Genomic DNA, 17,080 nt, shown 5'->3' on the forward strand with positions numbered 1-17,080 from the left:
AAAAGCAATCACAGTAAATAGTAAAGGCTATTTGGATTTCCACATGGTAGATAGAGTGGCTGCTTTCAGAACAGCTGCCTCCTGGGGGGAAAAGGTAGAAGGAGGAAATTAAGAGCAATCCTACACTATTAAAGTCATACATGCAACTGGGGTTATAAGAGGGCAAACAAAAGGAGACAACCAGGTAGCTAAATATTTTTGCAGAACTCCTGTCCAGTGAAAATTAAATTTAATCTTCAGGTTAAGTAAGCAATTTAAAGTGGATGGTAGAATTAAGATCTAAGTATTATAACTGTATCTTGAGTCATGAGATGATTTAGGAGTATATATTATAAATGCCAAGCTTCTTTGCATGAGTGATTCTAAAATGTACTCCGTTCCTTAACTGGGAGTTTGTAATGAGAACAATAGGCATAAAATGTGCTATTAGATAATGTTATACAACACAGGAATGGCTAATGAAAGAGACTGGGATTTATTAGTTAATTAAAGAGAAACTTGTCAATGTAATTTTGTCACTTTCAAAAAATCAGTTTTGGCTGTTGCATCTGTTTTATAGCAGATAAATAGATTTAACATAATAAATAAAATACAGATTTGTTGACCTGTTACCAAGATCTACCAAGCAATAGGAGAAAGTGGCTTCCATGACAGAGGGAATTTGATGAATCACAAATTGTTGCCATATGTCCAAAGTAGATTTAATTAAGGAAATAAAAGGCTATTAGTTTTGTCTGCATTGAAGAATAATAAATTGAAAATTTGGTGAAAAATCTTAGGAGTTTCTTACCAAAAATAGCAGGTCAAAAAGTTAATACCAGTGCCCAAAAGTGCATAAACAGTTGATATCAATAAGACTAAAGTTTTGATTTATTTTTCAGTCATCCAGAATATACTCCCTATGTCCAATCTCTTTGTCTTTAATTCCCTCAGTCGTCATTTTAACCCTATTTTTTTTTGATGGACTAGTGATTTTTCTCTCACAGTGTTGGCATGTATTCCCAGAGTGTATTCCTAAGAGGCTTCTTATCATCAAAGTTGGGTTCTAACACACTTTTATATTGGCTTTGTAACAGTGCCTGTTAAAGATGCATAAAATTGCCTCTATTTTCGTCTATTCATGAAATGCCATGAGTAGTTTTGGAAAGGCACTGCTTTCAGTTTATTTCTAAGCATAGCAGAAATAAATGCAGCTTATTTCATGTTGAATATCTGTAGCTTTTCATAAGAGGAAAGACGAAGTAGAACAAGTAGGAGTATTTATAAAGGAAGTTTCTTTTAAATATGGATAAAAATTCCTGTGACTAGGCAACTAAACAAGAAATTAATTAGGAAGAAGTAGTATGGAGTTGGTGAGGGAAGAATATGCACAGCCAGGTTGCTTGTTGTCTGTGGTTAGATGGTTAGCTCTGTGGAGAGGGGAGCAGTGGATGTAATTTATCTTCACTTCAACAGGGCCTTTGACATAATCTCCCATAATATTGTTACAATATGTAGAGATACATGTGGAATGACTAGAGCATAAATTTACTGATGGATTTAAAGGCGTATAGATCAATGTCTTACTGATGCCTGATTATAAGTTTTATTTCTTAAGGGCTGGTACTGGGGTTGTGTCTTTTGCTAATTCTTTTAACAATGGAACAAAACATTGTTTGTAGGTTAATGAATAGCACCAAAGTGGGGAGGAATGGTCATTGTGCTGGAGGGTAGGGCTGCTGCTGAGGGACTGTGACCAACTGAAGGAGTGGACCAACAGAAACCTTGCGAGGTTCAGCTGATTACGGATCAAGTCCTGTGCCTGGTATAGAATGATCCTATGCAGCTGCAAACCAACTGGAGAATGTGCAGTGAAGGGCTACAAAGGTGATTAATGGTCTGGAGCATCTCTCCTGTGAGGAAAGGCTGAGAGCTATGACTGTTCAGCCTGGAGAATAGAAGGCTAATCAATATGTATACATCGATGCAGGAAGGATGCAAGGAAGAGAGAACCAGGCTTTTTTTCTGTGGTGTCTATTGAAAGGACCAGAGCAATGGGCACAAACTGAAATACAGGATTCCTTCTGAACACCAGGAAATATGTTTTCTACTGTGAGGGTGACTGAGAACTGGCACAAGTTGACCAGAAAGGTCGTAGAATTTCCATCCTCAGAGACACTCAAAAGCTATCTGGACATGGTCCTGAGCAGTTGGGTTAGGGTGACAGGGCTTTGAACACAAGCATTGAACCAAATGACTTCTAGAGGTCTCTTCCAACCTCAGTCATTCTGTGAAATGGCTTTGGAGGAAAAAGCTCTTGGATGGTTGTCTTACTGAGGTAAAAAGCAGTTGAATAAGAGTTTGCAATGCACCCTTGCAACAGTAAAAGCAAACTGAGTACTGAGCTGTGTTAGTAAGAATGAAGTAGTCAAATCAAAAAAAGTGAATATCATGCTGTCTGACATTTTTGAGGTGACATTTGGAGTACTGTGTTCAGTTTGAGGTTCCCCAGTGCAAGTAAGCCTTTAAAGTACTGAAGTAACTTCAGTGAAGGTTGCTACAAAAAACCCGTATGTGCCAGTGATTTGTTGCACTTGGTCAGCATGTGTGCTGCAGCTGGGATTTTAAATATCTTGTTTATAAAGTACACAAGCTGTACAGATACAGATAAAGCAGATGATTTTGATCAGTTTTTGAAATTGCGTATTCTTCAAATCTAAATAATTCAGATCTAAGGTATATATGTGGAATTGTTTGTAGCATACTTACAAGTAGGGATTATGCATTTATCCAGTATTTGCAGATGCCCACAGCCTAATTTCCATCTATTTGATCATTGTGAGATTCAGAAATCAAAAGAGGCAGAATTCTTATTTTTGTGCTCAGAAATCTATGTGTATGGTAGGCCTACTTATAAAATCCTATGGCCAGCTGGAGATAGAAGTTTAGAGAATCTAAAGCAACTGAAAAGATTATGGTCTACAGTTCACCTGATCTTGGTTGAAATTTGACCAGGATATCAGGAAGAGTAAGTGGATATCTATCTATACTTCATGTCAAAAACTTGCCACTGGAGGTTTCCTTCTGTCTAATGAGAGCTGAAACAATTCTGTAGGATAGGTCTTTTGGTTAGGTTACTGTTGAGATGCCGTACTTTGATTTAGATCCCCTATTTCTTGTGCCACGTTTTAGAATAAGAATGGCAGAATTGAGTGTGAGAGTTTGCATAATTTGCTTGCATGGTTGCAGTTGGAGAAGTTGCATTTCACTTGCTGTCTTGGCATAGTTGCTTTCCTCCTGCCCATTTTTTCTCTGATGTTGCTCATTTACAACAATGTAGTTGCTGCATCCCATCTTGGTAGCTGAATTTCACTGGTGAGGCAGAACTCTGCAAGCTGTAGAGAAAAAAGTTTTGATCTTCATAATTAAAGGTACTAATAATTGACACTGACTGAAAGCTGTTTAAAACTACCACATTTATCTCAGAATTGAGGGATGCTGAGAGTAATTGTGTTGTCAGTTGCCACAGCTGTACTGATAGCAAGTAATCATTCAGTTATGGCTACTTAATCACATGTATCTGAGTGACCACATCCTCAGTATTAACAAAGACATCAGTGGTTAAGTATATGTGGACTGTGAACTGCTTTAGTTTGCAAAAAACTGTGTTTTCATCTGCACATTTCTGCAACAATTAAGTTTCTCTTTAATAAATTAATATTCTGTGACTAAAAGAAGTACTCTTGAATTTTGGCCTGACTTATTTAATAATAATAATGATGAAAATATGAAAGCCAATTTAGTTCCTTGACATAAAAGTCAGTCCTAGGATGAGGGTTGCTGTGGATAAATGAAGAAGAAAACGTAAGTTTTTAATTACTGTTTTCTCTAGCTTCCTTTTATTGTGACAATCTTGACATAAACTTGGCACCTCTTAAATTTTGATTATTGGTATGAATATATTGCTTGGTTAAAACATTTCTGTACTAGCAGTTCAATTTTGAAATAACATTGGTGCTGTTTGCATGGTAAATCTTTCAGAATCACTCCCATGTCTTACCTGTAATTGCTGCCTCTACACACGTATCTAGTTTAAATTATCTTTAAGATCTGGCATATGCTACATCATAAATTGGCTTGTTAATAAGAGTACTTCAGACTCTACCTTCTCCAGGGAGCAGCAAATAATTTCTGCAATATTCTTAGTTTCCAGTGACCTATTTTTGAAAATGCTCTATAATTTCAAAACAAAAAGCACTCACATACGCACTAATGTAGGCAAAATGTGTCTCTTACTGGAGTGCAATTATGCAACCAGGGACTATTTGCCACGTTGCTGAAGACTAGAGAATCAATGTGCTGTTCTTGGCATGTTGTCTACCATGTGTTTCAAACTTTTTCATGGCAGGGAAATATTTGTGTAAAGACGCCAGTGTTAATTTTCCTCCTTAATTCCTCACACATAATAGGGAAACAACAGTGTTTATTCTGTCTTCTTGGTCTGAGCTCCATATACTGTAATTTTATGTAAAATATGGTGTATTTTTCTTGAAAGTAATTATTGGATTTCTCTGTTAAATAAAAAAAAAAGGTGAAATAAATTTTAGCCATGGAGTTATGAATAATTCTTCATTAATTATCTATATTATACTAAATTGCTTGCAGAGTGCTGTTGTGGTGAAAATCTAAGCAGAAAGTATTCTTTATGACCTGGATGACATGCTGCCTTTTTTTTCATCTCTGTGATGTCACACTTGCCGTCGTTGTTTCTTAAGTGTGGCAAATACTGACAAGACTAAAAAAATGGTTAAGAAAATAATGTTCTTTAAAAGCAGTGTTTCAAATTGTACAGAAAAGGACCAAAAAGATATTAGGTCAGCTCTAGTTGCAAACTTTGTTAAATGATTTCTTTCATGGTAAATCTACTTTCATCCAAAAGGGTAGGTAGGCTACAATTGTCTAGAGGACGTGAAGCAGAGTAGAATTTTGAAGAATTGGTTAGAAAGAGTTGGCTAACCTTAAATGCTCACACTTAAATATTTTTTCTCCATCTAACTCTGATTAGTGCTGAAGATGGTTTAGATAATCTGCTCCTTTGCAAGCTGGTGAGAGAACTTGACAGCTGGTGAAAGAAGCATCGCTGTGTGCTTATTCCCATTTACAACTTTCAGCTTTATGGCTGGCATTTTTTTTAAAATCTTTTCCATACCTATCCTTTAGATTGAGTTTCTTTTCCACTGAGCATTTAATAACACAAGTATGTCCTTCCTAGAGCAAAACCTAGATTGTGAGACAGTTGCATACATGCCCAGGCATTTGGGTAGCTATAAAAATAGGAGAAATTAACGGAAATTAACTTAGAGATGCAAGATATTAAGGAATAAATTGCACCAAAATTGGAAGTGGATGTTTAATATTAGATTTGACTGATGAAGAAAGATAGCAAGGGGAGAGTTGGGTGTCATAATTCTTAATTTCCTTTGAAGGAACTGATGGAAGCTGCTCCTCAGAAATTAACAGCAACTATATAAATATAACAAACAAAAACTCAAGTTTGCCAAAGAGTTGGTAACATTGGAGGAAACAAGATAGATTTGTATTGCTGTCATAAGAAAGTAGGAGATAGAGAGATCTCAATAGGATCCGTTGCCCTTGTGCAAAGCTATCGATCTGTAATGACTTTTAGCAACCTTCAAAAATTTTTCAGTGTTGGTGACTGTTATAGGTGGTGTATTTCAGTGCTTTGCTATTCTTATAGTCTCCATAGAGGTTTTTTTGTTTGTTTGTTTGCTTGTTTTTAGTATGTACCCTTGCTGTAATCTTGCTGTGAGTTAAACCTATTGCTGCATGTCGTATTGATCACAGATTTGTAAGAAAGCTCAGGGTGGAAGGATGTCAGGAGGTCTGTAGTAAAACACTCTAAGGAGGGTCACCTGAGAGGTAGAACTAGGCTGCTCAAGGATTTACAAAGTTCCTGCTTGTAAACTTCTAAGGATGGAGACTGAGCAACCTCTGGTCAGCCTGATTTATTTTCCTCGTGGTGAAAAAGCTTTTCATTAGATATGGTTTCAATTTCTCGTATTTCAGCTTATGCCCACTGAGTTTTATCTTGTCATGAACTACTGTGAAGACCTTGGCACATCTTCTTCATTGCTCATGGGCATTGAGCCAGTTATTTTTGTATTGATCATATTGTTTTTTCAGAATATTTGTAAAAATTTCATGTGAGAAACAGTGCACACATTTAGGGCTTTTTTTGCCAGTTGTGAACTCCATGACAGCTAATGTGACTGAAGCCAATTCAGAATTTATTCCTCATTTACCAGATACTGAATTTATTATGGTGTAGTGGAAAGCAGGGACAGAAGACTCAATAAGATCTGAGAGCTGATCTTAAAATTCTGGAGGGGATGGGGATGTCATTTGGACTGTTAATAGGCTGTGCTTTCTAATATTGGATATTTATGCTGAGGAATTGTCAGCAGTGTCTGCTTTGAATAGTTGTCACATGTAGCTTGGCCCAAAACCCCTGAAATATATGGGACTCCTTTTTGAGTTCTCACCATGTCTTCAGGTTCTCTTTTGAAAGTTTAAAACTCGCCAATACTTCTTACTCAGCTTCTACAGCACTGTAGGAATGGAATCTGGCCCTTATCCCCAAAACACATCAGAAACATGACAATGTGCAGAGATATAAAATTGAACTGCTTTTTTTTTTTTCTGGAAAAGGGAACATTGAAACTGCAACTAATATTAGTTAAAATAAAAGTCCTTCTCCAGTGTGATTTTTATCTTCCTATTAGTGTGAAATGCTGTTTTGGGTTTATCAGAAAGCATATGCAGTTTGTACTATTTCTTATATAACTAATTGTGCTCTTGACTGTGTTGCCTTTATTTTTTCTCAAACATGGATTTGGAGCACATGAAATGCAGGAGAAATACTGTAATAATGTGTATAGTATAGAAATTTATAATTCCTTTAACTGACCCTCAAAAGATACGATGCTTTTATTTGTTAGTGCTCTATTTTATAGTAATAATAATAATAATAAAGACTGATGCAAATATTACCATGTTAAATTCTTTTACAATCTGTAACATTTTAAACATCTTTTTATTTAGGGAATTCTCTTGGTTTATGATATTACCAATGGCCAGAGTTTTGAAAATTTGGAAGACTGGTATAATGTGGTAAAAAAAGTGAATGAAGAATCAGAAACACAGCCACTTGTGGCCTTGGTTGGAAATAAAAGTAAGTTACTAATATTTACATATTAATTGAAGCTCTGGAAGTTGTTTGCTATTAAAGAAATGACATAAGGTATTTAGCAAAATGCAACTAAGTAGTATCTTATGTGTTTTTGCTACATACAGATGACATATTTGGGTGTACTTCAGGATTCTGGCTCTGAGCAGATAGGATATCTTATGGGACTTGCTGCATCATGCTTTGCCTAGCCTGCAGCCTCTCTCCTTGTGTCTTCTTTGCTTGGAGAGCAGCAGACAGGAGTAGAGAGATCACTTGCCTGTGTTTGAATTTGCTAGGGCCCCAGGATATAGCCATGGCATGTGTCTGGAATGAAGAATCGGGGAGCATTTCTGCATGTAGTAAAAGGTATATTTCATGGTTCTGTATGTTAAGAGACTGCTGCATTAACTACTGATACATGTTTTAAAAAATTACACTATGTGTTAGGGATAATACTTAGGAGTTGCTTATCAGATTTTTTTTTAATGTTATCTGTGGTTGTGCACATCAGGTGACTTACTTTGTGTTGTTTTGGGATTTTTTTTTTTAACCTCCTATTTGTGATCATGTAAGTGTGACAGAACGGTTTTCTTCTGAATACCAAAATATATCACTTTGTATATTCTTCTGACTACCAAAATATATCACTTTGTACAATCATCACTTAGATAGTTCCTTAATTAGATGGATTTCAAATTTCCCTATTTCCAGCTAAAAAATCTTACACAAACATCCTTATTAGTATATCTGATGTCTTGATCCTGGCTTTCTTATCCCTTTTTCTGTTGAAGATGATAAAAGCAACATATAAAAATTTTAGAAACAAAGTGGTAGAAGCAGATATATAATTTCTAAACAGTATTAACACTTTTATTTGGACAACAGAAAAAGATTTTATTTTTTTCACTTTCCAAATAATTTGTTTATATGTTACAGTGACCATGTCATGAACAAATTTGAGAAAAGGACCTTATACAGCAAGTTAGAATTGTTTAAAATCATTTGAAAACAATGTTGAGACAACACTTTCATTCAGAATCATTAATTGTAGTAGTGCTACAGTGATGCTGTAACATTTTATGACATTAATTATGAAAGAGTAATTTCCTGTGAAGAAAACAGAGAAGGTCTTAGAGCTACAATATATAAACAGCACTTCTGAAAGTGTAACACTGACAGTGTTGTACTCTAGCAGACCAGAGTCAATAATGCAGATTCTGTTGAAATTAAAATGAAAAATATTTTTCACTTGTTTCTATTTTGCCCAAAAATTGGACTTCCTAGCTGGAGTTCTGCAAATCTTATGTATTTGCAGTAAGATATACTGTAACATTAGCATTAAAAAGTGTTCCTTTGCTGAACTGGCACAATAGATGTGGAAAATGATACATTTGTTTTGATTTGGAGGCTTTCTATTTCCAGTTTGGTTTTCACATATACATGCCCACAAATCTTTAATATCCAAATGTTTTCTTGGGAGCACCTGGAAATAGAATTTGGCTTCCTAGGTGAGTTTTCAGATAAAGGCTGAGACTGACTAGTGAAGGGGCTTTAATTTTATGAAAATAGCAGCTGAAGGAACTGTGCTTGCTGCCTTGTTTTCCTTCAGAAGCTATGCATAAAGAAAAGCAGCAAAATACTGATTTCATGTGATGCTAAAGATGTTTGTTGCTGTTGCACATGTTGAGCATGCGGGGGATACTGTTCACAGAGGGATTTTTTTTGCTTCATTTTTATTTCAGCATGATAAAAATTAGACTTTGAAAGTATATTGTTTTTCTGAATTCTACAGTAGGATAAGAATATCTAGAAGGCCTTTCACCACAATACTAAAACATTAATAGTCTGTGAGAGGAAACTCTAGTCAGGCTCCTGTTGTTACATAAATAGAAAAGGTGTTCATATGGAAGAATGGTGTTGATTCTCACATATTATGAAGAGATAAAACTACTGGTATTAGGAAATTATTAAGGAGGAATCACTCTGTTCAACTTCTTTACTTAGTAAGTGATAAAACACTCATACACAATGCAAGAGCAATAACAGGTTAAGAGCCAGGAAAAGCCATTTGATGAATTGATGAACTTACTTGACCTCATGCATCCTTCAGGAGAAATACCCCAGTGAGTGGTTTCTGTCTCAGGATTGTATTTTTTTTTTTTTTTTTGACCTGTACATGTCTTTTAGGAAAATATCCAGGTAAGCTCACTGGAAGACTAGAAATGTCAATATCCACAGCCAAGTTATTCTAACATTTAACTTCCTTTCTGATAAAAGCTTTTAAAATTTGCCAAGAATGCAGTAATTTCCATTCATAGCAACTGGAAAGCTTTGGGCCAGTATTTAGATGCCTTGATAAGACTTTGGAAGCTCAGCCTCTGTTTTGGAACTTTGGCTTAGTTACTTGGGCTGTCCTTTGTCTGTTTTCTCTTACTAATACTGTCTAAAAGACATGTGTATTTTTTCCATTTTTGGGGGAGATATACCTGGATTTTTTCAAGGAATAAAGCTATAGCTTGGAAGAAAACAGAAATATTTTTCTACACAGTATGATACAGAAAATTGTGCACTTGAATGCTATGAAATGAAGATAATTTCCCTGGGTAATTTTGTCATTGAAAGCAAATTATTTGATACATAGCAGTATATGGTGCATAATTGTTTACTACTGTTAAGTCATGTGGTTTTATAGATAATTTATTAGTGGTTTCTAGTATCAATTTGTAGTCATTCTGTTAAATGTTAAGTTTGCAGGGATTTCTCTAGTATTCCATAAAACTTGAAGAAATTGTTCAGTGCTTATTTAAATGAATCAGTGCTTGTTTTCACTGTTCTGGTTTATTGTGTATTGCAGTAGATTAGCAGTATGAACACAGTAAGCTGCTGTGTCTATTTAAAGCATGATAATTAACTTCAGAGTGGTGTCAAGCTATTAAAATGTCCTATTGTCATTGTAAGAGGTTAAAATTTACTCATGAAACTTTGGAAACGTAATTTGTACTTCAAAAGCTCGAATCAGTTGCTGGTACCTCATCTGTCAGAGATCTATTTGAAAATAGCAGAGCAGTATGACTTGACACCTAAATTGTGGAATTCTGGACCTTCCCACCTCTCTTTTTTATTTTCTGTGGGTTTTACTTTTTTTTTTTATTATTATTCAATAGTAGCTAAAATTAAAGACTGTCATTGCCCACTAATTTATTAAAAATTATTGGGAGAGCAAGAGCTTCAGAGATGCAGATTTCCATTGTAAAACCAGTACTTTATTGAAGCTGTGTTCCTTCTGTGTGCTTAGTTTCAGTTTTCATTCTTTTTTCCTTCCTGTACCCTTTTTCTTTTTTTCCATAGCCTGTCCTACACATTTGCTTTGCACTGCTAATTGAGAAGTAAACCTTACTGTTAATTTTAGCTTTTGTTTTAGAGTTTTGATGCAGTATCTCAAAACTTTTGTATATATGTGGCTGTCAAATACTTTGATTTGTATGGTGTAAATGAAACTATAGTTATCAAGTGAATGAATTGTGTTTTGTGCACTTTGAATCTTTACTTAAGTTAGGTATTGATAAAGTTCAGTGATCACAATGGATCTTCTAGTCATTAAGTGTGAATTAGAGAGAGTTTACCATGTTTCGTATGATTGATATGTTTTCTTCCTTTCTACCTTGACTCCCTTATATATTTTCTTTTGCACTAATCTATAAGGAGTCTCCTCAAGTGTCATACCAGCATTTTCAGTGGATATATTGTAAACAAAAATTAACCCAGGTTGCATGGGAGCTATACTCATTTTGATTTATAGCTACCAAGATGGTCTTAGGGCGGTGGTTATCTGTAGCTTATAAAGGGGGTAGGAATTATCAGGTACTGGTGTATAGTGGCTAGATGAATGATTTCTCTTCTTAGAGATATTAACCAGATCCACTCCTCAATAAAGACTAATAACTCAGATTTTTAAACAATCTTCATGACAGATGAGGGCACAGAGGAGAATGCATCAACACTAATTAAGAATGTTGACCGTTTGTTCCTCTTAGCCATGATTAATTGATCTTGGAGTGCTATCTCTGAACAGGAAGTGGTATGCTGTTACATTGTGAAGTTTAAAGGTTACATTTTAGTGTACCCTTTAACTTGCCCTTACATACAACATAAAATGTTTTTACCTATCTTATCTGAGCACAGAAGAAACATTTTCCAGCCCAGATACAAATTAACATTTGGTGTACTGTGTACTAATGTGAATCTGGCTGGTCATGGATCTTGCTCAGTCTGCTTTTTGACTCTGTTGCTGCATTATGTACTTAGTCTCCCTCGTTGTACTCAGAACATTTCTTCATTAATGCTCACTTTGATAATCTGCTTTATTTAAATCCAGAGCTATGCATTCATTCTCTTGTCTCTCCCAACCTCCTCTTGTTTTCTGTTCTTGCTTTCCATGAGCTTGCCCTTTTAAGGTCCTTCACCTGTAATGAAGACAAGCGTTGAGGAGTTGATGCAAAGACCCCTGTTCTTTAGAGTCTTATGCCTGATTAAACTAAAGTTCCTGTATGCCTGACAGCAGGTCTGGTCACCTGAGGCCTTACACATGCTTTTGGAATTGGAGGGTAAACTACTTACATGTAGAGACTCCCTTAAAAAGAAAACCTTGTCCTGTGCTACAGTCTATTTACAAACTCATTTGAATAAATGTAAAATGATACTCTGCTTTAAAAAATATGTATAGAATATTTGTCTCAAGCAGCTTGTATGATTAATAGAAAATTGCAGTCTTTTGGATTTATTTGCTTTAATGGCCAGGTAACTTTATTAAAAATTACTTTTAACAAGAAACTTAAATTAATGGAAGGGAAAACCAGAGGTGAAAATGATCTTTTATCTACCACAATAATATATTTCCAACCCATGTCTCAATGTGCTCTGTATTACTTTAGCAGTGGGAGCAACCTAGAAGCACGCACATTTTTGAGTGCAAAAATTACCTTGCTTGTCTGAGAAAGTATCTGTCTTGCAAGATTTTGATCCTAAATCATGCTTAGCTTAACATTAATAGTGCTGGGTACCATCCATGCTGAAGAGATCTATTTAATTGTCTGTTAAACTGCCATGTGGACAAGTGTGCTAAACTGTGATTAGAATTTGAACCTCAAGTGCTATTCTTTGGAAAAGATCTGAATTTACAGAACATTATACAGAACAAAAGAAGGAAGCTTTGTTGCTCTTGTGTAGTATTTACCTTGCCATACTGTATTGTCTGAAGGGAAAACACCTGGCAGGAAAGAAAGGATCTGTGCGTATGTATTCCATTTTGGCTCCAGTCTTCATGTGACTTGCTGTGATAAATGTGTCTGTTGCAAAGGGTTGCAAATCAGCCCATGTTTTACACTGAGCCTTCTTTCAGAATCCTTCACAAAATGATCTCTAGGATGAGAAGGCAATGGACACAGAAGCTGATAAGTAACGTGGTTAAAGGCAAATTTTTAGACTTCTGGATTTTCTTAGTGTGGTAGCCATTATTGAAGCTTGTATACACTGTATTTTTAGATGGTGAATCCTTTCTCTCATGCTGCTCAGAAGATAGTTAATAATCCTTATCAAATGCGTGTATTAAGTCCAGATAGTATTAGTTAGTAGTGAGCTTGCTTTTTCATTTGTGTTCTGCTGCAATATGGGGTTCATTTCAGAGTAGAAGCTGAGCAATATACACAGCTTGCACATAGAAGATATGTTACTGTTGTACTGCTTGTCTGAGTTTGAGATCTGTACAGCTAGACAGAGCCCTGCCAACAGGGCAGGTGTAGTTCTATGAAAATCAATCAATTTGCATTCATTTGAACCAGGGAAATTTAGATCTGTGCAAACTATTCACAGAAAATAATGTTTTCTCATTTGGGTCATACAGTGCTAAAAACAAAGAATAGTAATGAACTATTCCAACTAATAAACAGTTCTTATGCTACAATTTTTTAATTTTAGTAACATTGAAAAAACTGTTTTCTTCTTCCTACATGTAAAATCTGGAGGCTTCACTTGAGGTTTTTTGTGCACTTGAGTTTTGCCTGCTATGACTAACCAAGAACCACAACCAAGTTCAAGGACCTGGTACACACTTGTTAGTGTAGTTGGAACTCAAACACCAGTGCTGCAGAAATGCCAATAAATAATATATTCTCATTCCCTAGCAGTTATGCTTAAATTGAGAAAAATCTGTAGAGATGTCATTGAAAAATGCAAATAGAAGTAAACTGTTTAAATACAAAGGTCAGAACAGTATATGTATCATATTTTTATAATAATACACAAATGAAATGCTGAGAGATCTCTTATGTTTCCTTGGATTTTGTCTGTGGTTTATTTAGTGATGTAGACATACGCCCAATAAAAAAGATGCTGCATAAACTATAGTTCAGGCTGAATGTGCTTCTGTTTTTGGTTTAGGTAGAAATGTTTTTTCTGGCTGCGTCCTTCATACTTAGGTCTTCTTACAACAAATGGAAAGCCCTTAATTGTACCTAAGGGAATAGTTAATCTACGGTGGACATATGGTGGACAAAAGCTGAGTCTAGTAAATGAAAAAAATTATAAACAGAAAATGTGTGAATGTCTGCACAGTCTGAGAGTCATGGGAGATACTGTGCTGTTGGATTGGAGCTTATTTTAGGTTAATTTGCTATTCTTTTCTATTAGTATATTAATAGAAGTCAGTGGAGCATAATATACAGTTTTAAAACCTAGTCAAATTCATGTCTGTTTTATTGGATTGAAAAAAATTACCTGTTTTTAAAACAGGGCAGAATTTCTTTTTTTTGCCAGTTGCTCCTATGTTTGCCACCTGACATAAATGCAATTTTGGTTTCATTAGTGGAGGCAAACTCTCTGAAATTTTTAAAAGTTATAACATTTGATTGGGGGTAGTTAATCAGTGTTAACCCTGAGCAGCTCTTGGGCTTTATGGATTCAAGCATTATATGTGGTTGCACTGCTCCAGCAAAAGGTTAAGTATTAATGGAAAATGTTCACAGCTCTTTTACTCTAAGAAAACATGTTACTTGTAAGTTTTCTTTTGATTTTACTTTTACAGTTACATTGAATGTCTTCATTCATTTAGCCATCCATAAAGCAAATATTGTTGCACATGCAGTGGATAATAAGTCTTTTTAGGACTACTTGTGTGGTATGTCACAGATCATTAACTGCAAGTAACCACCTGACTTGAGGGAAGTCTGGAAGCATCATTACAGTGAAGTAAGCTTTTATTCCTGTATCACTGCAGCACATTGATCTGTAGGAATGTCTCCATTAGCTACTGTGGAAATATATTCTCATATATTATTATAGAAGGAAGTTGATGAGAGAGGATAACCAAATTTTGAGTGTGAATAGGGCATTACTGCTAGGATTTTGGACAAAATAGAGAAAAAAACAAATGCTATTGTAGCATTATTTTCTATTTAAAAGCTAGATAAGTCAGTAAACTAATCTTTTTTTAAAGCTTCAGAGTTTCAGAGTCAGACTTATAAATATAGTAAGAGTTGTTCTGTGTTTATATGTGCTCTACAACTACAAGTGAAATGCATGTAGTAGTTGAATATATTTAATACTCTGAATGGGCAGAAAATGTGGAAGAAAAATTTATTCCTAATCAGCAGGGAAAACTTTAGCTTTTTCTTTTGATTTCAATGAATAAAAAATTTAAAAAAAAGAAATAAAGAAAAAAGAAGACTTCTATTGGAAGTAAGCAGTCATTATTCCAGCTCAATTTAGGGAATGAAGGATAGTCTATGCTAATATAGGGAATGATAATGGATATCCTTCACTGTGCAAGCAGATTTAAGAACAGAGAAGAAAAATTACAGGGAATGCGTCGTGTGCCTATTTTTAAGTTGTGTTATTGTCATGACATCATCATGTTTATCGGGGTTTTGCAAGAGAAGTGGAAGTGAATGGTACCATTTTGAGTTTAGGCCACATTTACAGCTCCATTCCTAAGACACTGAGTTTATGATGCCCATTTCAGTACAGGAACATGTACTTTGCTAAATGTGTGGCTTTTTTGATGAGCTTTCAGCATATTAATCACTTATGATCATGAGTTCTTCATTGTTCCAGTATTTGAGAAGGTATCTCTTGATGGAGTACCAATTCTGCTGCAGGTTCTTTCTGCATTCTACTTTGGAGTATTTCATCATTTTTTTGAGGGGAAAAATGGTGTTTGAAAAAAAGAAAAAAAGTCACTACTTACATGTGTGTAATATGAGACTGTGAATTTGTTTCCTTGGGAATAATTACTAAACCACTATCAAACAGATCACTGAGATAAGCCTTTTAGTTAAATGCAGAGAGTATTTTTATTTACACTCTGTGTTCCCAGCCCTTGTGGTTTGGAGGATACTTTCAAAATATGCTTGTTTTCGAAGGAGAGATCTAAGACTTAGCATTAAATTCAGTTAAAAATCAATGAAGATGCACTGAAATGTGTTGGTTAAGGATGGTGGAGTACAGTGACGATGAATGGTAAATTAATAGTCTATTTACTTAAAATAGGGTTGTAAAAGAGGAGGCCTTTATCTACATTGTATGTAGTTTCTATTTCAAAATACTGAGTTCCCTATGAATTTTTCAATATTTAATTTTTTTTTTTTGTTTTTTAACTCTTATTTTTTTTCCAGAAGTAGTGCTTAAGATAAAAATTTTTGTTGTTTACGTGGGTAAATTTAGAGCACATGTAGGGAGCTACTCCAAATTTACTCTGATGTTTTCATGCTAGGCCCTAGTTTATAATATTCTTCTGGATTACCTTTTTTAATCTGTATAATATGAGGGTTTTCTTTGGTTGTAAATAATGTCCAATATATTTACCTAATTATATGTGATAACAGGAATATACCATAGTGGTATAATACTAGTATATGATGGTAGAATTCATTAAAGTTTTGAAATATGTTTACAGAAAGAGGAATAACATTGACTCTTTCTGACTTGGACTGGAGAACTCAATCATACCTAGGTCATACTATTTAAGAGCTGCCATCAGGACTATTGCTTTTTGTTTCATATGCTAAACAAAAAGTAACTAAAAAAAGCTACAGCCTAAATAGTTGAACGGAACACACAGAACAGTAAAATGTCTTGGGAAAGGCTTGCTTTGGAAAAATTGAGGGATATAATCATGATGTGTATTGAGGACAACTTTAAATTGTTGAATTTTGCAACCAAGCATTTTTTTGTGGTAGATAATTTACCATGAAGGCTGGAAAAAACAAGGTTTGTACAGATAGCACACCTTTGATAGTATGGACAGAAAGAGAGACCGTCAGTTCCTAAAACCTTACTTTAAACATTTACAGGAGACTTTGGAAAGTAATCTGGTATAGGCATTCTGGAGAAAGCAGTGTATAGGTGTTGTTGGTCATACTGTTAAGTTGAACTGTTTCAAAAATACTTTTATATTCTGCTCGTAACATAGAAAATGGTGGCATTTTAGAGTCTACTTCTTAATCTCCCTCCAAAAGCATTGTGGAAAAGCTTGACCCATTTTGTTTTGGAGGCACTTCTGCGTTGTCTCATGGAACGTGCATTTTTATGCTTCTGTTCATTCTTCATTCTCCTACAGGCTTTGCTCCTGATGCTATAGGTAGAAAAGCTGGTTTAATTTTTGTTTTATTGTTCCCATTATATCTTCCATGATGTAGGTCTGCCTTCCTCATAGGTCTGTGATAGGACTTGGTGAAAGTAATGCACCATTGATGCTGTCCAGCTGCCAAATCTAAACTTGGGAGAAAATAACAGTGTAAGGCAAGCAAAAAAGTCCCTCTCACAAGGCACCATAGTGATCTTTTTGAATCAAACTGTTTG

The 17,080-nt window shown here is 35.1% G+C and overlaps 1 protein-coding gene across 9 annotated transcripts in view; it reads left to right on the forward strand.

Annotated features, from left to right (window-relative positions):
• Positions 1 to 17,080, forward strand: part of RAB28 (RAB28, member RAS oncogene family) — a 63,152-nt gene that overhangs the window by 13,096 nt on the left and 32,976 nt on the right. For 7 of the 9 annotated variants that reach the window (XR_004496973.1, XR_004496974.1, XM_033513678.1 and 4 more), the window contains exon 4: positions 7,102 to 7,231. The exons of 1 other annotated variant lie outside the window; for it this stretch is intronic. Coding sequence is in view for 6 of the 8 variants with exons in the window: in XM_033513678.1 (XP_033369569.1) it covers positions 7,102 to 7,231 (130 nt within the window). In the remaining 2 variants the exon portion in view is untranslated. Of the gene's footprint in view, positions 1 to 7,101; positions 7,232 to 7,524; positions 7,595 to 17,080 lie in introns of all 9 variants that reach the window. One more of the 9 variants, XM_033513680.1, reaches the window with a different exon arrangement.

This window comes from Parus major, chromosome 4 (assembly GCF_001522545.3).
Source record: "Parus major isolate Abel chromosome 4, Parus_major1.1, whole genome shotgun sequence".
In the NCBI taxonomy this organism is placed as follows: Eukaryota; Metazoa; Chordata; class Aves; order Passeriformes; family Paridae; genus Parus; species Parus major.